The sequence below is a fragment of the Lagopus leucura genome, unplaced genomic scaffold (assembly GCF_019238085.1).
Source record: "Lagopus leucura isolate 7727_CA_CO unplaced genomic scaffold, USGS_WTPT01 Super-Scaffold_73, whole genome shotgun sequence".
In the NCBI taxonomy this organism is placed as follows: Eukaryota; Metazoa; Chordata; class Aves; order Galliformes; family Phasianidae; genus Lagopus; species Lagopus leucura.
Genome location: NW_024962252.1, coordinates 71,346,493 through 71,369,650, shown reverse-complemented (window position 1 = coordinate 71,369,650; position 23,158 = coordinate 71,346,493). Strand labels below are relative to the sequence as shown.

Genomic DNA, 23,158 nt, shown 5'->3' with positions numbered 1-23,158 from the left:
AGTGCTTTGAAAACATGTCGCACTGATAAATGGCAACACCTACCTCTGCATTTGCAGATAACACAACCGTGGCTGTTCTGCTGGAAGCCCATTGGGCAGATTTTACCACAAGGCATTTCCGGGCATTTCTTACATCGACAGATTTCACAGCCATGCTTGTTCTTCCTAGATTACCAAAATAATTTGTTAAAGGTCAGCAGGATACTTTAAATGTCTAAATGCCATGGTTGAAGCAAAAGCAACCTCTAAATTGACTGATCAAATAAAGAAAATTGTCTTTAACATTCAGTTATTTTCAGTATGCACATTGATGTTCTCCTCCCATGTGAATGGCAACAGGTATTTGGAAGTTTCAAGCCATAGCAGATAATACAGATCTAAATGCTTTTGACTCACAAATGTACTATATTACTAAAAGACTAAATAATTATAGTGCTGAAGTGAGATTTGCAATAAAATGATCTTAAAATTTTTCTTACTACAATTTTAACCCTTCATGCTACAAATTGTTTTATTTATGGTTATCATTAACATTATTCAATTCATTAACATCAGTGCCATTACTGATATTTTGTAGACAATGACAAGATTAGGGTGCTTATTTCCTTTTCTTAAAAAATAAAAAACATGTAACAACATCAAACATTTAAAAAAAAAAAAAAAACAACCAAACCTTTTATATAATTGAACTACACCCTTCATCTAAAGGTAGAATTTAAATAGATGATTTTCAAATTAGTTTTAGAATGTTTCAAATTCAGTTTATGTGTACAAAAATTCAACTGAAAGACCATTCCAAAGATAGGGCTCCTAACGTGGCTTCACATCAGTTTGCTTTTAAGGTACCTTTATCTTACTCCATGCTACCATACCATGCTTATTATTATTTGCTATAATTTCTAAAATCCCTTTGTTTGATAATTCACACAAATTTACTAATATAAATGTTTTATGCATACTTTAGTTAGAAAAAAGAGAAAAAGGTGTGCGTTTCAACTTACTGAAGTACAGAAAGAACACTGAAATTTTTAATTTTCTTCTGTAGGTCAATATTCTAAGTCAGTCAGGATAAAAATGACTACTTTTAACTACTAAAAAGTATAATTCTGTGAGAGATTTAATGTTATCACTTTATAAGACCTTCTATTTGAAGATGAACCAGGTAGTTTGGTGCCAGCCCACAGAGCAGTCCTGAAGGGCATAACGCTTGTTCATGATCTCAAATGAAGCCTGCAGTTGCAAACATCTTCTCACTAGGCAAATGATCACCTAATATCCATGGCAACTACACTAACATCAGTATCTGCCTCCTTTCAACATCTTCTTTTATTTATTGTATTTTTTTATGCTTTAGATTGTCAATGCTTGAACTTTTGAGTCACCCCACTAAAACACTGTTTTTCGATTTGAGCTTTTTTCTGGATTCATGCCAATGACCACTGCAGCTCACCAGATACAATATGTTCAGTCAAAGGAATTGAAGGAGTCAGTCATTATTAGCCCCATCACTCTTATGACCACTATTTCCTGTAATAAGGTTCTACAACTTACAAAGGGGTAAGCCTGATTCTGTATCTCAAATAACAAAGGATATATGGGTATACATATATCCATTTACACGAGTTCAGTGCTAACATCCAAATAGATCTGAAGAATACTTTCATCTTACATTAAGTAATGTCATTTCTTCTTTCTCATACTTTCCCCAATTTTCTCGAAGTGAACACGTGCATATATTTTCCCAGATTTTGCATATTTTCAATACATATGGGCATACCAAAGAAGCATAAACATATAAGTACAGAATAAGAATACTTACAAGTATCCAAAGGGACAGTACTTGTCACATACAACAGGTTTGCATTTCTTGGGCCGTGGACGGCACTGGCAGATCTCACAGTTATGAGCATCAGTCTGGAACCCAAAGGAACAGTCCAGGGAGCAGCCTGATATGAGGCCCATACACAGCTCTTCTCCTGTGAAGAACACACATAGATGATTGCAAAGCAAAAGTTTATACTACACAAATGGATCCAATGGGATGTCTTCAGTTCCAGTTAAGAATTTGAGAAGTAGATATAATACCCTGTACTAATTTGATTTTGTGAAGTTATGCACATCCAACCAACATCCATGATTGTCAGCCTTTAATAAAGCATTTAAAATAACTTAAAGTTGTGACACACCATGTTCATTTAATAGGTTTCTCTTCAATATAGAGTAACTTTTATTTCTAGCCTACATATTTCAAACAGAATTGAAAGGCTGAAATTTAAAAGCCTTTATTCCACACTTAGAGTGCTTGCTGTCACCTGTTTGCTGATTAGAACGTGCTTCTCAAAAATGTAACTGTAATACTGGAAGAGGTGATTAAAACTTTGAGATGTTAGACTAAAAGATCTTCCTTCTGAAGTCTGTTATTATGTTTTATTTTTGTGGCAAGGAAGGATGATGTTGGATTGTTGGTGTATAAAAGAAATTAATTAGAATTAAATTAATTAAAAGAAATTAGTGGCCTTATACAAGAAATTAAACTCTGTTTTGAGCTCTGATGTGGTATAAATTATGACATTTCCTGCTGATACTCTGAACTGACCCGAGAATAATCCTGGAAACACACATGGACTGATGAGTACCATTCATTTTCTGAAGTGTACTTTGTCACAGAGATGAAGTGTTTGGGTGGCTGTGCGTAATCAGCAGGCTCACAGAACATAGGTCAAGGAACAATAAGGTACAAATGCAAAAACAGGAAAAAAAAAAAACTAAAGGCATAGAAACAACAGGAATATTTTTTAGTTGGCATGTTTCTTTAAGTCATTTGTGTCCAGATTTGTGTTTAGGACAGCTTTCAAAGTGTGGCACCCTGATTTAAATATGAAGTAAAATATAGTGCAATAGTGACTTCTTCAGGATCTCATGGGCAGATAGGTTTTCGCTTTCAATCTTCTGTTCTGCTTTGATTGTTATGATTTGTTTAGTGACACTGAAGTGCAAAATACACTCTTATATGCAAAATTGATATACTTTATTTAAAGGGTCAAAGTGTCTAGGACAGTGGTATGCAAACAGGATGACAGTGTCTTATCCTAAGTAGTTCACGCCATGAAATTACTTAAAATTCAAACAGTCAGTTGGCATACTAACTAGACAGTCTAGTCTGAAGGCAATCTTCTCCTTGCTTATTCATTTATGTATTGAGTTATCCTCAAAAGAATTCTGAATTTTGACTTTTTGAAGTCAAGAATGGATGACTGACTGACAAACATTGCCTCTCAAGAACAGATGCTGAAGAGTATTCTCATTTTCATCATGCCATATGTAAAATATAATCAAAATTCTGTCTGTTTCAACACAGGTAAAGTTTGCTGAATTCAATAGAGACTACTGCTCACACCTGAACTTACTAATGTAATGTCTGTGCTAGACGAGGACATCAGAATACTCTGTATAGAACTCTACAGGCAATCCTTCTAATAACATGCTAAAAATGATGACTACTGAGAAGCTGGTTGTTACTAAAATTAATGTGCTCTCATATTTAAATTTCTCACATTACAATATTACAAGCTGTGGACTTAGATTCTCAATAGGTTTTGAGAAATATTCTCTATAAAGAAATTCAGTGTTGTGGAAATCGTTGATTCTGGCCTGCTTTCTAACTTCACAACTAGCTATGCACATTTCTTTTTACTGAAACATTTTAAAAGACATGGAAAATTACAGGCAGCCGCAAACTGAAGTACCATCTGGTACACATGCACAGGCCTCCTGAAAACCCTATTTTAAACAGGGCATTTTTTCAGAAAAGTGAGAGCGAACTTGCCAATTTTACAGGAACAGAGTTTAGCTCTATGAAAAAAAAAAAGGGAAAAAAAAAAAAGAGAAAAATTGCCAGGGCTAGAGATTCACATGAAAATAAAATTTAATGAATACAATTTTCACCCTGACACATAGCCATAACTATAACTTTAAATTCATTGTTAGTAAAATTATCACAAGTTCAATATGAAAGACAAGTAAAACCAGTTTTCCTCCTAAGGCTCTGCAATACGAGTAAAAAGTACTAAAGAGTAAAGACAACTGCGATCGACTTATGAAAGTCAGCTGCTATTATCTGAGATTTATATACTGAAAATATCAGGAGGTAATTTGTTTTGGGGGGCTTTATCCACTTTTGCATAAATAAACTTCACCTAGAACCTGAATCCCAAATCATGCAACATATTCACAGGGAAGAGATTCAGCCTTCAGTGAAGCTAAGAGCTTAAAGGGTGTATTCCAAAGAAGCACTCTGAGGATAGAAAACACTTTAAAAAGCTAACATTGAAGGAAAACTACCTTTCAGAAGTCTGGAAATCTGCATTATGTGCTTACATGTCACTGCAACTCTAACAGAATAGGCAAGCTTCATGATTACAGAATATTTGTTTTTTCCTTGACAATGTTATAACTAATCGTTCAGAACTCAATTAAAGATTCAACAGGGGGGTACAAAACTAAACAGAAATGATACAATGAGTAGGAAACCAATAAAAGAGAAGGCATCTTTCACTACGCTGCTTGAGAAATATGTGGTTGGAGAGCAGAGTTCTATGTGAGAAGTAGAAACACATTCGGTGATTTTTCTTATTAACTGTGAAATGCCAATGAAGTAATGTCAATACAGAAAACAATCCTTTTACATAAGGTAATAGGAGGGCTTAGGGTGATAAAGTAACGACACTAGAATGAAATGCAATACTGAAAATGTATAAAATGCATAAACTGAGTTCACACACATGAAATTAGTTGATTTCAGAAGGATAATAAAGTGATGTGACTTTAGAAAGAGACAGATATGCTCCTGAATGTCTCAGGCCAATATAACTGTTCTTTTAACACAAACATTTTAATGTGAACATAGGCTTTAGATGAAATATAAAACAAAATACGAAACTAAATTCTAGAAAAATTTCAATTGAATCAAACACAGAAAAAGCCAGCACAGTAATCAAAGAAAGACTGCCCTACACCAAAGACTTTCTCAAAATAGCTTCTTACAGGGAATAAATACTGCCTTGAGAACAAACATGCCCTGAATACTTATAGCAGTGAATCCACCCCACGGAACAAGACCACACTATTTTATTGTCTGTGTACAATGATTGTAAAGGTAGCAGCAAAGTCAGTTACCAACGATTCCATGCTTCTAGCCAGTCTTCACTAAGTCTCACTATATTGGCAAAAGCTATTGCTTAGAGACTTTTCTATTCTAAACACAGCATTTCTAACAACAACTGGTTTGTAGCTGCAATAATTCATCACATTATGTGCTGCCTTGCATATAGGAATTCTACATTACTAGATTCATTTGGATCAATTTAGTAAGATACCACTAGAAAAAAATAGGAAAGAATAGTTGAAGGTGAACCAGTCTTCCAAAAACATCGGTGAATTATTAAGATACAAATAGCAGGATCAGAATTTCTAAGTCTGGTCACTGTTGCCAAAAAACTCCTCTTAATAGAGCAGTTTCTTTCTCCCCACTTCCTTCCCCCACTCCCAAACACATGGGAGTTTTATACACATGGACTAATAAAATAAGTATTAGAGTTTCAGGAGGGTGTGATGCTGCTTAAGCAGAATCTGATTGCGATATGTGGGATGGGACATGACTGTCAGAAGAAGAAAATCTTGTCTTAAAGACAAGGGATTACTACTAAGATATGATGAGACTGCACAGTGCTCTGCATGCAAAAGATTTGGTCTCAGTAATTCTTTTCCTCTAAATACCTCATTCTCAGTACTAGAAGAAATTCATTTTAAAGGGTTGTCTAAGACCTAATCACTCGCTGCTGAAGGAAAGAAAAATATGCATAAAAATCAGAGTGTAAGAGAAGTTGATATGCTGATGTGACATACAGATACCACTCTGCAAACAAGATGACAACATCATAGCTCCAGAATATGTAATGTTATCAATGTTTGTAAGGGTTCACTCAAAACCCAGATATTTCAGATACAATGTAATCTCTCTTTCTCAGCTATGAGACCTTTGAGGCAGTATATCTTAAAATAAATCACAGGTCTTAGGCCTAAGTTCCAACCATCGGATGTACAATATATTCCTGATTTTGGAGTATTCACATCCCCAGTTTGCATGAGCAAGAGAAAATTTAGAATGTAGTGAAATACTTCTCAAAAATTAAACTGTGAAGTGGACAAACGTCAGTTCTGTAAATTGGGTCTAAAACTGTTCTCCCATTTGAAATTTAACAGCTTGACTGTAATTCTAGATAGCTCTTACACAAAAATTGACCTCCATTTTTTCCTTCTAACATATACATGACATATAAAAAAAGATCTAAGCTGTAAGATATGCTTTTCCCTGATTTATTATTTTATGTATGGACACTGGTAATTTTATTCTGAAGACTGAAAGCCTTTTTAGGCTAAAATTTTTGAAAAGGTATTCCAGAGATGCATAACCTGTTGAAATACTTTTAGTTTTTAATCCTGTAGTTTACAGTGAAAAAAAAAAAAAAAACCCAAAAACTTTTGGACAATATTAGTAGCTATTTGAGAAGAATTATGTCAGTATTTCAACTTTGCTTAAGCCAGTGTCCACTTGAAAAAAAATATAGATTTGTAGCATTGCTAGACAAAGCTAGCTACATACCTTCACCATCATTATTTTCTTGACGCTGAGGCTAGATCATACCAGGAGAACTGTTTCACAGTACCTTTATAATTAAGCACTCCTCAGCCGTCCTCTCGGTGTGGATTGCTACTGCTGGGTAATCTTCAGGGGTGGGGATCTGGGGAGGCAAATTTATGAAGGAGAAAACTAGGTTACTTATCAGTAACTGGAATTCTCTGAATATATTGCCTCCACAGATCCACACTAACCCTCCCTCCTTTCTTTAGAATTAAGTCATGATTTATAATAGCTTGATAAAAATGAAGGGACTGGGCACTGTGATGCTACAAAAAATAATCCCACGAGTCCATTGAGGCAAATTACCCACATGGATACCTGCTCTAAACAACTCTAGGATTCACATACAACATATGATTTCATGAAAGTGATATCTCTCAAAGGTGGAGTCACTGGAAAATTATTGAGATTCCAAAACCCTTCAAGAAGCTTTTTTTCTTTTTTTTTTTTAACGAGTCAAGCAAATTTCCTAGCTGCTTTTATTGAATTAGATTTATTGTAAGCACCACTAAAACTAATACACTGTATTCCTCAGAGATCCCCACTTTTGTTCTAGTAAGAAGACAGATAATATTTATTTAGCATGAGTTGTTCATCATAATTGTGTCCTCTTCAGGGAGTACTTCCTCTGTATTCCACATGTGCAGTTACAGTTAATATTTCAATTTTACAAAGAACACATATGTTTTCAAAAAAGAAATACGCTTCATCTCCGGTTTCTCATGGCTGCATTTCACTAACAGAAGTCTAATAGATACTAGGCATTTCTTTTCATACCACTGCAGGAAGATAATCAAATATACATTATCTGCCAGATCTACCTTATTATTCAAAAACTCAAGATGCTCTCTCCTTGTGCTAAAAAAAAAGCCAATAGACTGTTTTCATCTTTTCCTTTTTGTTCCATGGAACTTATTGTTAAATCACAATAACAACTGTAGAATGGAAAATGTTACCTCATTCCTATTTACCTTTCTGTTTCCAAGAATTATAAATTGTCTAAAATGTGAATACCGTGACTACTTTTCCCATCTCATGTTCAATATCCAAAAACACATAAAATATGTTTACTTAAATGGATCACATTAACACTGATAGAGCTCAAAAGTGCTTAGAATGCATAGTTAAAGTTTATTATTATTATTATAATTATTATTTTACACAAATAGATTAAAGGGATCAAATGTTTGAATTTTCACCAGTAAGACTGCAAGATTAGGAAAACTCATCCAAAACTGTAACAACTGAATGATGAACACAGAAAAGATTATTTGAGATATATTCTCTCATTTTTTTTTCCTCATCATTAGGCCATATTTTTTTTTTCAGAGCTTCAACACTGCTGCTCATAGATGGCAATAGATAAACCTACATTACTTTTCTCAGACCTTCCAATCCTGTGCTTCAGTCTTCCACAGCTGCCTTAGAATACCCCACAGCTAATCCAACTCTCACACTGCTAAATCCAAACTTCACACTGGAGTTCCACTCGTCTTCATCAGCTATGAAGGGAGATGGTGTGACTCACCACAATACTGAAGTCCATGCTGCAGATATCTGACAGTACCAAACTCTTAAACTCCATTATAGGGATATGTTCTACTCATTTAAGGAAAAGGTATAAAAAAAATCAAAAATATTTCTGTATTTGTATAGAATGTATTTGGAAGAGAGGGGGTATTTCATGTCTACAGAACTATTCAAACATGCAACATACACAGAATTCTACTCTTTGAATCCTGATTTCATGATTTGCTTTGACAAACAAAACAGACCACAACAGGATGAAGATGACAACATGCTATAGTGTGCAAGAAAAATACCTTTTCTCTATAGCCTCCTACAACTGCATCTCTCCAAGATCACTTTTGGAATTAAGGAAATTGTTTGACAATGGCCTTCTGTAACTGCAAAGCTAAGCTTTCTGCATGAAGCAAGCAGGTTTTAAGTTTACAGAAATGTTCTAATTTTAATAAGATCTGAAATGTATAGCCAAAACATTCTCAGTTATACACTGAATAGTACTTCACATTCAACTCATTTAGGATAAAAGACTGCAGTCTATCACAGAAGTTACAGGAAAGATTTTAATGTCTTTTTCCTTTTCATGAATTTAATACGGGGAACAGATAAGACCAGATAAGCTACTGGCTCTCACTGCAGGCTCTCAGCAAAAAATGATTTACTGTTCAGCAGCAACTTTCAGACTTTAAATCTTAATTTACTGCAATCAGCAGGCATTATTCAATGTGATGGTTAGTCCTCTTTGGAGCACCAGGAGTCCTGCCTCATAAATATCTAATCACTGGTTTTATTTCATTCCTCTTATGTACTCTTCCTTCCAAAGATTTTAATCCACTTCACTTCTCCCTATGAAAGCACTCACTAGCCTAGACACTCGAAACACAACTGCAACTGCTGCACTCTACAAGTAATAATTTTTTGCTTGCTCATTTTTTTTTTCCTAGTTGTTTCTTGTTCTTACGTATTTCATTTTTTTTCTATTGTAGTAATACTGACTCAGTTTAACTGATGGAGTTCTGCAGCAGTTCTTCCTATAACATGGGCTATTCTTTTTTCTTCTTCTCATCTTCATGTAGTGCTTTGGCTTCTGTACATTCTTGCTCAGTGTTATCATTCCTTTTTCCTGATCATTTGTGGCTCCATCGCTACTCACTGTAACTTTTTGTTTTATTAATCTGTGCTCACTCACAGAATAATAGAATGGCTTGCATTGGAAGGGACCTTAAAGATCAACTAGTTCCAGCCCCCCTGCCACGGGCAGGGTAACCAACCACTAGGATAATTCTACGTTCAGTGCTAGTTTTTTCTTAAAACTACCAACTGCCCCTGCTTTTTTTAATTTTACTTTACACCGAGGATGTTTTCACTACATGTTTCTGAAGCATGTTTTTGCATTCACTGCAAAAACAAGGAAGAAGAATAAAGTATCCTTCTACTAAAACCATTGTTTTCGAGAAACTACCATTTGTTTTCCTCCTTTCTTCTCTCATTCTGTAGTTGATTCGAAACGAGCTGGATAAACTTGAATCCAAATTACAATAAAGCACCATACAAGCTTCATGATACCATATGTACATTACATTATCATGTCAAATAAACCCGCTGTATAGCTTTTTTAGCTACAGAAATATAAATAAAGATAACAGTGAGGAACCATTTACAGATTTGCTGCACTTTCTTCCTTTTCTTTGTAATTTTGCTTTTATTCTGACTGAAATGAATAGAAGTATATACATCTCAGGGAAGGTAGCTAAAGAGAAGTTAGCAAAAATGGAAGTGCCATTGGAAGGACATTAGCAGAACTTGGATGACTTCAAACAGTAATAAGAGGTACGTGCATCTTCTGTACTCAGGTAAATGTGACTCAGCTGAGCAGCTCAGATAGAAAAAAAGAAGTGAGTGTAAGGATACTGATACTCTCTAATTAATTTAAATGTAAATCCACATGTGTCTGTGTGAACCCAAGATAATACACATTCTTACATTTTTAGAGAGCCAAGATGCAACTGAATTAGTTTAGACTTGAAAGTACAGAGAACTACAACAGTATGTTTTCATTATATGTGACCTCAGATTGTTTTCTTCTTGGTCGTCATTCAGTCATTTGTCCAGTCTGGCAAATGAGAAACATTATTTGACAGAAAAATTCTATCCCTGTCATTTTGACTGATATGCCACCATTGATGAAGACTACCAAGCTGTAATTTTTCTTCCCTTCTTTAGTAAATAAAGGTTTCTCCTTTCTGAACAACTTGGGAGATTTTTAAGCAGTCTACAATTCAAGTTATTCAACTAAGAAAAAGGATGACAGACAAATGATACTATTAAGTTTGCTTCTGACAGTTTGCTACTGCAAAATGAAAATAATTGCAAGCAAATCTGAGAGAAAGAGAAAAATCTCCTTGAATAGGTTCTTAAACAGTACTTAATCAGAAACACTGCAAGAAAGCACAGGGACGTCCTGGGATGCAGTAAGCATACATGTATGACCTGATAGTCTAACAAAAGACATAATACTCTGGAGTGATGGGCCTCCTGCGCAATAAACTGGAGGGCAGGACTGCACACACAGGTATGCATGCGGAAACTTGATGAGTATGTCCATCTTCTTTGTCAAACTCCTTACAGAAAATGCTCCTCCTCACGCCAGTTAATACTTCACCAATAAAAAAGAAAAAATCAAACAATGGTAAAAGCAGAACTTTCTAATTTTGTAGGCAAGGCATGTACGTGATGGCAATAAAGTATGTGCCTTATCTACCCTTGCAGACGGTGCTTTTTCTTTTATCCACTGATACTTCTGACACATCAGCTTATGACTTCATTTCAAGGCACCATTTCTCTGTTGTATAAACTCTTCTAGTTGCTTTATCCCAAACTGATCATTGAGTCATATGATCCTAAGATGGAATTCTTTACTCTTCCCTAGAGGATGTAGGTTGTGCAGCACACTGCTGTTGTGCATAGTTGAAACAACATGAACTAGTAGGTAACACACTTAATCAACTAGGACACAACTTACACAAATCTGAAAGAAATGATATAAACAGCTCTGCATGTTTCATAAATAGGGGAAACTCCTATCCAAATTTTAAAAAGTAGGAAATAGATGTGGTCCTCTGTCAAGTTCCTGTGGAAACTTCAAGAAGGTCACCCCTGCCAGGAACACAACCTGTACTTGAAAATATTATTTCTGTATTATGATAATGACATAAATTTATTTGAGGTCTCCTGTCCTATATCAACACGGAAACAAAAAAATGCACATTTTCCAAAAAAAAAAAAAAAGATAAAGGCACCAGAAATAAACCTTTTTTTTTTTTTTTTTCTCCTTAAGCAAAACATCAAGCCAATCCCTAAACAAGAAAGATGCAGAGCTACAATAAAATTATAAAGGGACTTTAAACCACTCCTAGCTGAGCTGGCGGCCGTAAGAGATATTGTCCTCCAGCTGAATTGCCCTCCAGGTTCTTGTTTGATAATTCCAGGAACAAACCTGACCTTGCTTTATAATTCATGCATAAAGGTTGAATTCTTTAGGAAATACATAGAGAAAGCACACTTCTCCAGCTGTTCTTTGAAGATACTATTATCGCTGATAAATGCAAAGTTCTCACAAGGTTCAATGCTTTTTCTACGGGTAGAATAGATCACAAATAAAAGCCTGTATAAATCTTACACAAAATGTATTCATATATGTTACATAAATAAAATTACATGTGGCTATGTTTATTATATATGTATATATATGTTTATATAGAAACATATATTCCCTAGAAGTATTATTTTCAAAATTTTTTGATCCTCAAAAGCAGTAAACTATGCTAAAAATAGAATGTTTAGCAAACAGGAGTTTTTAAAGTGTGCAACCCTGACAAAAAAGGTACACTGACATTAATGTTAAATGACAAATCATAATTTTTTTTTCTCTTTTTTACCTAGCTGTTCATTTTTACCTGAACTCATACATTTAATTTTTTCTTCATACACATTTTAAGCAAGCAATGTCAGAAATTATCAACCTGTCCTTTAAAGATGAACAATTAGAAAGCATATGTGCAGTAACACAGCAGCCAATTAACATAACAAATAGAAAAAACAGCATACTAACATCTTCACCAACAGCAGGATATAGAGGTATATGGCACCATATTTTTGCATACTCACTGGTTTTGCACTGACAAATGCGGCAACCATTTTGATCCAGTTTGAAACTATAGATACAGTCTTTCTCAGTCAAAGTGCAGTTCACCAAAAGCTCACACGTGGGTGGACCTATTGTTATGTAAGTTGGTTCTAAATGCAAGAAAAATAAAACAAACACATTTGAGATCAATTTGATATCTTAAGTAGTTCACAACAGGCAGACAATGCAACAGCAAAGAAAATCATTTTTAACAAATTTTGTTTCTAATTCACGAGCATTCATGGTGCTTACTTCAAGAAATAGACTTTGTTTTGGAGTGGTATATACTTATTATACACAGTTTGAAGCTACATAAAAATCTTGAACTAGTAAAACAGGAAAAAAATGATACTACATTTTTGTTCACTGAGAAATCAGCATTCCTGCATTAAGTTTAACACTGAATTCAAAAAACTTATTCTACTCATTCTTTTAACAAAAGTATTTTATCCAAACTGTGCAAATTCTTAGGAATTAAAAAGACAAAAGTTTCTCCAGTGCTTAGTTGATTGATACTACCAAGCTGTAAATCAAAGCATGCAGCTCAATAGATCAAATCTTTCTTTGCGTGAATAAGATCACTTCTACAGAAATTTAAATCAGAAGAGACTTTGAATGCCAAACGGGAATGAAAGGTACAGAGTGTGAAAGATCTCTTGAAGCCACACAACAGGACTATTCATCGAAAATATCACTTTTTACAGTATAATTTGCAGTATGAAGCTGTGCTTTTTGAATTTGAAGATATTATTGTCAATCATTAGACAATTATTTACAATGTAATACTTGCTTTCGGACACTGTTTAAATATGTTAGATTATGAAATTTGTTTTAGTATATGCAGTAGCAAGACATATTCATGCACTGCAGTACACAAAGTTACTAGAATAAAGTAAACCCCCAAGACATAAGAAAATAGCAGGCAACCTCAATACTCCCATCAAAAAAATAGGATAAAGAAAGGAATGAAAAATCTTCTTTTCAAAATGACTTTTTGTTGTATGATAATAATAATTTTCTCTACCTTTTTTTTTTTTTTAATGGAACTCAGCACTTAAGTAGCAAGGAATTTACTTATGGATATTATTAACACAATACTAAGCATCATGAAACACAAATGGCGTGATTTTTAAGTAAACAACCGTGAGCTTTCATTTCAGTGTTTGACTGAGCTCTGATTTTTCCAAATCTCGAGAAACAAAAATTTTAAAGAATTTAGATTTTAAATAAATTCAAATGGATGAATTGGTCAATTGTGAAAATATGGAGAAATGGTACACAAATCATCATTACAAGAAAACAGCGTTTCATGTAGCATGAACATTTTCACAGACTGAAGATGGCCATATCTTATCATACCTCCTCTCCAAACCAAATCCTTTGAATGGCAAATTTTGTCATCCATACTTGGAGGCAAACTGTCCTTACTCTCAGACTGAGAGTAGAAAAATACTCAACATTTATTAAAATAATAGAAGTATATGCTGTCAAACAAAATAGCTGCCTATTTCTCAGCCTATTAGCTCTGCACCCACCAGGCAGCTACAGCACCCATACCTGCCAGTCAAGAGAAAATTATCCCATAACAAGAATGTGCATTTCTGCTTTCATTGTCTTGTACGATTTTCTGCTTTCACAGCTTCCCTCCAGCCCTACTCTTCCCTTCCCAACAGTTTATGCAGTGGTTGAACATTTTTAATCCTTTTTAAATTAGGTCAGTGAAGTACAGAGTTAGGAGCAAAAAGAATGCATGACACGCACAGAAGATTTTAGTCTTCTCTCCCAGAGATCATGGTTCAGATTCCTCACTTTTCTGTGAGTTCTAAAACACTATTCAAGTTCTGTTCTGTGCAATTTTTGTAGAAAAAGTGCCTATATATATTATACATACATAAAACACCAGCTTTGTTTAAATGAAAGCTGGAAATTTGGATAATGGTATCTCTGTGCCTGTAGAATCCTCAAATCTCTTATAAGCTGAATTATTATTATTATTTTTTTCCTCCAGATTTTTTCCAGGAGTTTAACACATTATTAGTTTGCAGGTCAAATGAGAGATTCTATCAATTTCTGTGAAGTACTCATTTCATAGCTCAGAGTTTGTAACCACAGTATGGAAAAGTAATCTTAATGAGCAATTTATTTTAGAACAAATGAATTCCCAAACTAGACCATTTTTAATTGCAATGAACTCCTTGTATTTTTTTCGAATTCATTCAATAAACTGACTAAGTTACATTAATACCTAATATCTAATGTTTGCAACTTCAACAGATCATTAGTTAAGGGATGAAGACCATATCAATATAGACCAGTAACATGACATACTCCAGAAACTTCATTAATTCATCCCATTTGTTTGGGACAGATCATTATAAACTATCTTTGCAAATGAACTCATTTTTAGCATCTGGTGCCTATCCTGAAAACCTCCATTCCTACCTTCCTGTATTCTTTAAACAAAATATCCTCAACAAGCAGGAGACCACAACACAGCAGTTACCTTGAAGCTACATGCAGGTTACTAGCCAGATAGCCTAAATCTGGCACTTCAAATGACAACACAGTAATACTTATCATCAGTGGTAGTTAAAAACATCACCAATCATATAAATCACTCACACTATCCAAACCATGTGGTAACTTTTCAAAGCTCTCTTTCATGTTTTGATGCTCTTCTGTCTTGGATGCTGACATATCAGTTTTGAAATGTTTCTACCTTGATACACTGAGCAATATAGTATTTCTTAGTAAGGACAAAATTAAAGGGTTACTATTTTAATTTAAAAGATTGCTGTGAATCCTTTATTTGTTGTGGTTTGTTATGTTACCTCTCACTTTTCTTTCTGCACTCAGCATCATGAGAACTTCCAAGCAAGCTCACAAATCTATTTTTCCTCCCTTCTGTCCCTAAAGGTAAGTCCTGAGAGATACAGTAATTTTATATGCATGCCTGCTTCTCAATGAGCTGCGAGTGAAGGACAAAAGAAATAATTTCATTCCCTACCCCCACATGTGCAAAAATGCAGCCAGAAAAAAAGTATCAGCCCTTTTCACTTCGCTAGACAAGACTCAACAAATAATGCTAGCTTTCCTGCTGCCAGACTGCTGGCTATTTGAATAGGCAAGCAGTAGTTAGGCTTGAAAAAGCATGTACGGCCACATGATCCCCGTTAGGCTTTCACTGCTGCTCTTGGTAGAAAATGCAGAAGAAAGATGCAGTGTACAAATGAACAGACAATTGGTGGGAAAAACATACGCTACTTCTGTCCATGTACTTTACAGCAGGAAAACTACAATGAAGAAAGAGGAAAGGCAAAAATAAAGAGAAAAGGATTGATGAGAGTCCACTTGAAAATAATGTTTTTTTTTTTTTTTTTTTTTACAGAACACAGATATTGCTGGTGTAAAGTGTTTATGAGTAAGGTTAAATGCAGCTTGCTATTAGCGTATCTTGTTTCCATATACTCTCTTGGAGCATAAAATTTTCTATGCTGAATTTCAGTGCACTGGATTACTATTTTGCTTGCTACGAGGTTGATCAAAATGTTGAATTCGTTTTTTATGCTTTTTCACTTTGCTATAAATATTTTTCAGCTAACAACAGGAATTCTACAGTAGTAAATCAAGCAGGGTATGAAATTGGTATATGCGTGTCACATCACAAAGAAAGTGTTCTTGACTTTAAGTTTTATAGTAGTAAAGAAAAAAGGCAATATTAAAAAAATAAAAAAATTGTTCCTCAAATTGCTAACATTTAATCATGGCCTAGTTAAGTCTGCTATACAATACCACTGCCTACTCTTCCCTTCCATCTCAGGACGAGACAGAAGTGATGCTGCTCTCGGCTAGAGGCAGATATAAATCACTTTTTGAGATTCAGACCTATCTGAGGCATCAAACAAAGCATAAACACAGATACAACACAGTTCTGTATCTGACATTTTACTTAGAAGTCACTTCAGAAGTCATAAAATCCACAGTGGATATTCCAGCTGCTGGTGGACTGTCAGTCTGACCCACTGAGAAAACTTTACAGTGCGTGAACAAATCCCCGATCTCAGTCATCCTAGCTTGAAGTCAAAGTGCTTTGCAGGAAGACAGTGGTATCCCACCAACAGCAGAACTGGCTTTGTCTTTCTGGACCACCTTAGCAATAATGCCACAAAACTTGAGTGTCACAAACAAGGAAATTTGTCAAGGTGGAACAAGACCATTCTACCACCGTCAATTTTCTAACCAATCCTCAAAGCATTCCTTTCTGCTATTTTCTGATTTCTGAGACCTTCCACTTCTACTATGAGTGATGTGACACAGCTGTTGTCAGAAAAACCATTTTCTACTGTTAAAAATGTGAAATATATAGAAGAGGACAGGATAGTCTATCTAAGTTTCATACTGTGCCTCTGACAGAAGCAACAGCCACTGCCATACACAGATCTTGTTATACATGGATGAGTACTAGGATAATGCCTGGCTGAAGTATTCAGAAATTGACAGAAACTGATTTACCCATGCTTCAGTGACAGCAAGGGAAAAAGGTTCTAAGGATTAGAATTTTATTATACATACAGTTTGAACATTTAAAATTAATGAAAAAAGAAAGAAAACAAATTCATTGACGATTGCTGAAGCCCTGGAAAATAAAAGCAAAAACGAATCTGAGACCATCTGCAGCAGCCTTCTTGACTTCAGTTTTTCATATGAATGTCAAAAATGAACATTTCGTTGAAGATGTCATTTTTTCTTCCAACTTTGGAGATTGCATTTGCAATCTTTAGTTAGTTATAAAGTGAGATGAAAAAAAAAAGATAGAAGTACCCCTTAAGGCTGATATCAGTTATACACATTTGCCTATCACACCTTTAAAATGTTTAAAATTTGAACTTTGGGTATTGAGTTCATATCAACAAAAGAAGTGGGATTCCACTTAACTGTATCACAGCAAATCCACGTGTATTGTAAGAGAGCAGTAAGTGTTCAGTTTTGGTCTGTGTGAAGGACAAGAGGACATATCAGTGAGAGCAAAGCAAGCAGTTCCAGGGAAGCAATGCTTCTCTGTTTAGCACTTGTGAGTCCACACCTGGTGTAATGTCCAGCTTTGGCCTCCTTAGTAAGAGAAAGGCTGATGTTCCAGAGGAAGTCCAGCATGGGGTCACCACGCTGCTCAGGGGCTGGGGTAGGTGATGTAAGAGGAGAGGATGAGAGACTGGGGCTTGAGGGCAAGGGGGTGATTCTTCTGCTGTCTGAAACTTTGTAATAGGAGAATAGACAGCCCAGTTCATCTTGGGGGTGGCCAAGGGGATGATGAGAAGCAACAAACACAAATGTAAATAAGAGAAATTACAATCTGATACAAGTTTTTTTGTTCTTCTTTTTAAACTGAGTGGTCAAACTCTGTGATGGAGTGCTAAAGAAATTGTGGGATCTTCATCCTTGAAAATACTCCAAACTTCATTAGAACAAGTCCCAAATAACCTGCTGTAACTGGACCTTCTTTGAGAAAGAGATAGAGCTGGATAATCCCTAGAGGTCCTTCCAACTTGCATGATTCTAAGAACTGCAATTCAGGACATCTCTAGTGAAAGCAGTAATATCCTTGGTGGATCAAGAAAGTGAAATCCAAAAATAAATATTTTAATTTCTAATTGTTTCTGTATTCCTTTGCCAAGTACAGATTGTCTTCCTTACTCAGTAAAGAAATATATGCAATGACATAAGAAGTAGCTTTCTATTCAAGAAGCAAAATCTCTTCCAGGCTGTTAAAACACAGAAATTCTCTAGATAATGTTACTTGCTGACAGCCACAACCACCTTTAAACAGTGCCATCTTATTGTTCATCTTTATGCTAATACCTTACGAACAGCTTCTTCAGCCCCTTATTATTAGTATGACATGAAAGTACTTAAAACAAGCTCTTTGCTTTGTTTAATCTGGAACGCAGTATTTAAACTCAAAACAGGATTTGTTTCACACTTTCAGTACCACTCAGTTGTCAGTTCAGTAACCACATCAGGGAAATTCCTACTCCAGGCTTTAACAAAATTGGCTTTAATTAAGGAAGTAATCATATTTAATTTTTTTTTTCTTCTGCATATTGTTTAATGTTCAAGTTGCTATATTTGACATTGTTAAATATGAATTTAATAGCAACAAAACTTTGGCTTCTAACTGACCCTTAGAAATCTGTATATCTTAACACAAGATAATTAGAAATGTAAGAGGCCAGATATTTGACACTACTGAATCAGCCCAGATTTTAATTCCACTTGCAAATGTTGTTCTTTCAAAATAGCAAAAAAACTACTATTACAATAAAAGTATTATTTTTTGACATAGAAGTGTAGAAGACATTAGCATAAATCAAACACCTTCATTAAATTACTTTGCTTGATTCAAGCACAGTGATTATTCCAACTTAACAGACACAGCGGTCTGGTTTCCTCTCTTAATCACTTCATCCGCGCTCCCTGTGCAGTCTGACTCAGTATTACTCTAAGCATATACGCTTGAAAGCTAACAAATCTTACCAACATTTGGTGTAGTTTCCCAAACATGCTAGAGACTTATTTGCATATGCCATAATAATAAACAAGAACAGACTATGGGTTGACTACAAGTACACACATATAAAAAAATCAGAAAAAGAGAAGATGTTTTAAGACTGTGAAGCTGCTTTTTCTTTTTTTTTTTCTTTTTTTTTTTTTGCCTGGTTACATTTTTATATACACTTTTATCTATATAAAACTAGTATTGGTGGAATTGGCGGAAACCAATTAGCAAACATTAGCAAAAAAATTTCAGTCTGCCTGACAGAAATACACTTAATCAAAACTATGAAACTGTAAGCTCTACAAACACATTATTATAGAGGTTAAAAATTATCTTTCAAAAAGGTCTTCTCTGGATATTAAAAAAAATGCATTTAGTCAATTTCATTGAAAGACTGCAAACTACTACACAAGTACCTAGATTACATAGGAGTTAAAGAGAAAAAAACCTAAAAAAATCTTTACCAAACAGACAATTTTTACTTTAATAGACAATATAAAATTTCATCCCTGGAACCCCCCAAAATACTGTTTTGTATCCTATTTGTATTTATTCAATACTTGTATGCTGACCATTACTATCATGTATAAAACCAAATTTTCAGATGTTAGCGTTGACAGTTACTATATAATACAAATGTATTAGACTATAAAACAAGTAATTTGAGGAATTATTTGGAGATTATTGCTCATGCAACTGGAAGACAAAGCTGCTAGTGATTTTCAAAAAGAAAACATTTGTACTTTCAAAAAGCTTAATTGTAACCAAAATAATTTCAACATACAAGGTCATATCAATAGTAATTCAAATTTCCCTAATATATCTAATGGTCACACAGTACAAAAAGCCACAGACCTGAAAATAATCCTAAATTTAAATGCCCTAACTATAGCATGGGAAGTGGGATTGTATACATTAGCATTCAGTGCTAGAACTGCTCAGCATCATCTTTCATATTCCCATTTTACTAATGTGAACCAGTTAATGCTTTTGCTAGAGGCATCTAGATAAAACTGATTAATTTCTTGTGTGTATTATTAAAAAAGTTGGAACATAGAAACAGATTTTCAGAGAACTGCACAAAAGCTTTACGTCTAGTTGCGAGCACTACAATGAATGTACATTGCCCTGAAATAATGCCTCCTATTTATTTCCATGAAAATTGCAACAGATACAAAGAACACAATAAAAGTAGTGGATAGAGCAAATTCTCAGCTAGAAAACACTGCTTTTCAACACAGTCACCACCACTAGCTATGCATTTTTTGCCAATGATTAACAAGAGCTTGCGTGCTGCACTCATAAAAGTGCACCAGCAGAGGCAACACACTGTCACCATCATTCCTGCTGAAACCTACTCCTGCTGCACCAACCACAGCCTCACTGTGCTCATATCCACGGTTTGGTCTCTGGAAATGTTGATGTCAATGGGTGCCATTTTTTCCACACGGAGGAATTCAGTGACACCCCTTTGCTACATACCCACTTACACATCAGACACCATTTTGTCAGTCTGCCCCTCTACTGCCGTCTGTCACACGGCAACAACAGAAACAGAATATTGGTGGGAAGGTTTAGTCCACCAACGTTCATTTCTGATGTAGTAGGCCAACAAAGTAACGCAGGAGGCATTACTTCCAAAGTAGCCCTCATACTTTTCTTTTTTTCCTCCCCATTGGGTCAAAAGTATTGACCACAAGGAGTCCTTTTTAGTATAAGTGGAAAAAAAAATAATTCCCCCAAAACTCCACATGTAAATTCTAACCACTGATATTACCAGTACGTTTAACAATAATTAACTCATAATTAATCATTATTTTATTTAAATATTCATAATTAATAATTATGAAAATTATTATTACTTTTTTTTTTTTTAATTAGGGGAGACAACAGTAAGAAATTTTATATAGAAGTCCCATTGTACACAGCTACAAACTCAAAATATAGCTCTCTGAGGTGCATGCATTTAATTCAATATGATTTTATCTCCAGAGAAGCAACCCACATAAAATAGCAGTACATTTAGATTCAGCAGTGCTGGGTCCTGAGACACTGGGAGAAAGAGTTAGCCAATGTAGTGGACCAGAATAGGATTCTAGAAATCTCAGCATCTCATAGAGTGTGTGAAATTGAAATGTGTTCTAGGGGAGGGAGGGAGGAAAAATGAGTCAAAATCACATTCTACACAACAAAGACCACCAATAGCAGCAATGAAAAGCCTGCCTGTGTTTGGGGAAAGTGAAACAGCTCCCTCTTCTGTAGCATTTTATACCGCAAGCTGTATATTAGGATTAAGATGCTCCCATCCTACCACGCCAATGCCAACAGACTTACAGAAATACAGATTCAATGCATTCAAGCATTTACTATAAAAGTTAAGAAGTGTGAGTGAGCAGCAGTCTAGCTCTGTATCAAACGTTTTACCCAGTAACTGCCTGTAAACTGGTCCTGCAGGGTGTGCTGCTCAACAGCCTTTCGTTAGTCTGTATACTTGTTTGAATTCTGTCCGCAGTCCAAAAAAGTTAACTGCAGCCTACTAAGCAGCAGCATGTGTGTTTACTTAAGCTTCCTGTAAAAACATTCATATCATTCCAAGAGTGACTAAATGTTTTCCATCCTCATAGTTAGCATTCCAGGCCTCCCCGCCCCTCCAGTCCATTACATGAAAAGTATCAGTCCCAAGTCCTGAGCAAGAGAATTTCCTTCCTGGGCTTGAAATCCCTAATGACTTGCAGAATTCTCCCCCCCCCCCAGTGTTTAGCTGTCTGTGTTAACTATCAGTGTTTAACTATTACATAATGTAAAATGTATGCAAAGATTTACGATGCAAATCTATTTTAGTATCACACAGAAGTAACGGAAAATATATTCATTAATATATTCATTAATACTTCCAAACACATGGCTCACTGTGGCAGAAAGACTGTTAATTTCAAATGTTATTTTTAACCTCAAAGTGCTTTGTTTTTTTCAAAAGCAACTATTATAATCCAAGACATTTTATTGTTCCTTTGAAGAAGCCTCCTGTGAAGCAATGCTACATGTGTGAGGGGGTCTTTTCTGCAGTGATGCAACCAAAATACTCACAAACTTTCTACTACAAGATGCTAACTTCTAAGCTTTTATCTGGTGCAATCAATCTGTCCAGTTTTTAGGTACGGACTCCCTTCTAATAGATGTTAATACTCATGAGCTTTGTTTTTTTGACAACCCAAAGTAAAATGACACTGAGAAATTACCACATCTATTAAAGCAGAATCAATTAAACTTATTTATAAAGAAATGTCCAACTAGATAAGGCCATTCAGTTATCATTGTGAGGTGGTGTTACCAACACACTAAATTAGTGCGTATCTGGGCCAAATGAAAGCTGTAGGCACTGAAAAGAATTAATTAGATGATTCATACGGTTCTTAAAACGCAAGAAATCCTTAGCTGCATTGAGATATATATATACGTATTCACTAGGATCCCCAGATTATTTATCCTTTCAATAGCCATCTTCTAATGAACTTTATCAGTGAAAAGAAGGAAAAGATTATTTTATATCCGTCTAGCATTCCTGACTTTCTTAAATGCAAAGACTTTTATTAGCAGAATATCTCTCAGGGCACCCTGGGCTGCATGGTTAAACAATCTCTGCTGTCTTGTCTTGCCTAAAAAAGCTGTACTAAATCATGATCTGGCAAAAGGAAGCTCAATTCTCTACAGCACTGCATTTGAATCTCTTAATTGACTTTGATGAAAAGACCCACCCAGACCTACAGTGCTGACACTGAACAATAACTTGCACTTCGTGCTCTAAGTAGATGTCTGGGTCCAAATCCTATGCCAGTGAACACTGTTCTCTACTACTGACTTCATCGTGAATGAATCAAATTTCTTTTCATGGGACTATGGTGCCTTTTTTTACTTAATGATGTGTTGGACACACTAAAGGAACTGAACTGAATTACTTCTCAGCTACAGTTTGGAGCCCTTTATTGATGAAAATGTTAATTTCTTTTTGCAAAGATAAAGTGTCAGCCATTATGACAGCGAAGTAATGCACTCCTTATTCATGAAAGTCCTCTGAGGGGACTTTGTCTAACACTTAATTTCTCATTCATAGCTTATGCTGGAAACCTTCCACCTGTACCTGAGAGCTTTCACGCAGAACGATTCACTGGGTAACAGCCAACTACTGTACATCAAC

General features: G+C 35.1%; 1 protein-coding gene across 1 annotated transcript in view; it reads right to left on the bottom strand.

Annotated features, from left to right (window-relative positions):
- The window catches only part of CRIM1 (cysteine rich transmembrane BMP regulator 1), a 164,604-nt gene that overhangs the window by 18,871 nt on the left and 122,575 nt on the right, over positions 1-23,158 (bottom strand). The window contains exons 8-10 of the mRNA XM_042883649.1: positions 12,392-12,520; positions 1,820-1,976; positions 44-165 (exon numbers count right to left, since the gene is read on the bottom strand). Coding sequence (XP_042739583.1) covers positions 44-165; positions 1,820-1,976; positions 12,392-12,520 — 408 coding nt within the window. The remainder of the gene's footprint in view (positions 1-43; positions 166-1,819; positions 1,977-12,391; positions 12,521-23,158) is intronic.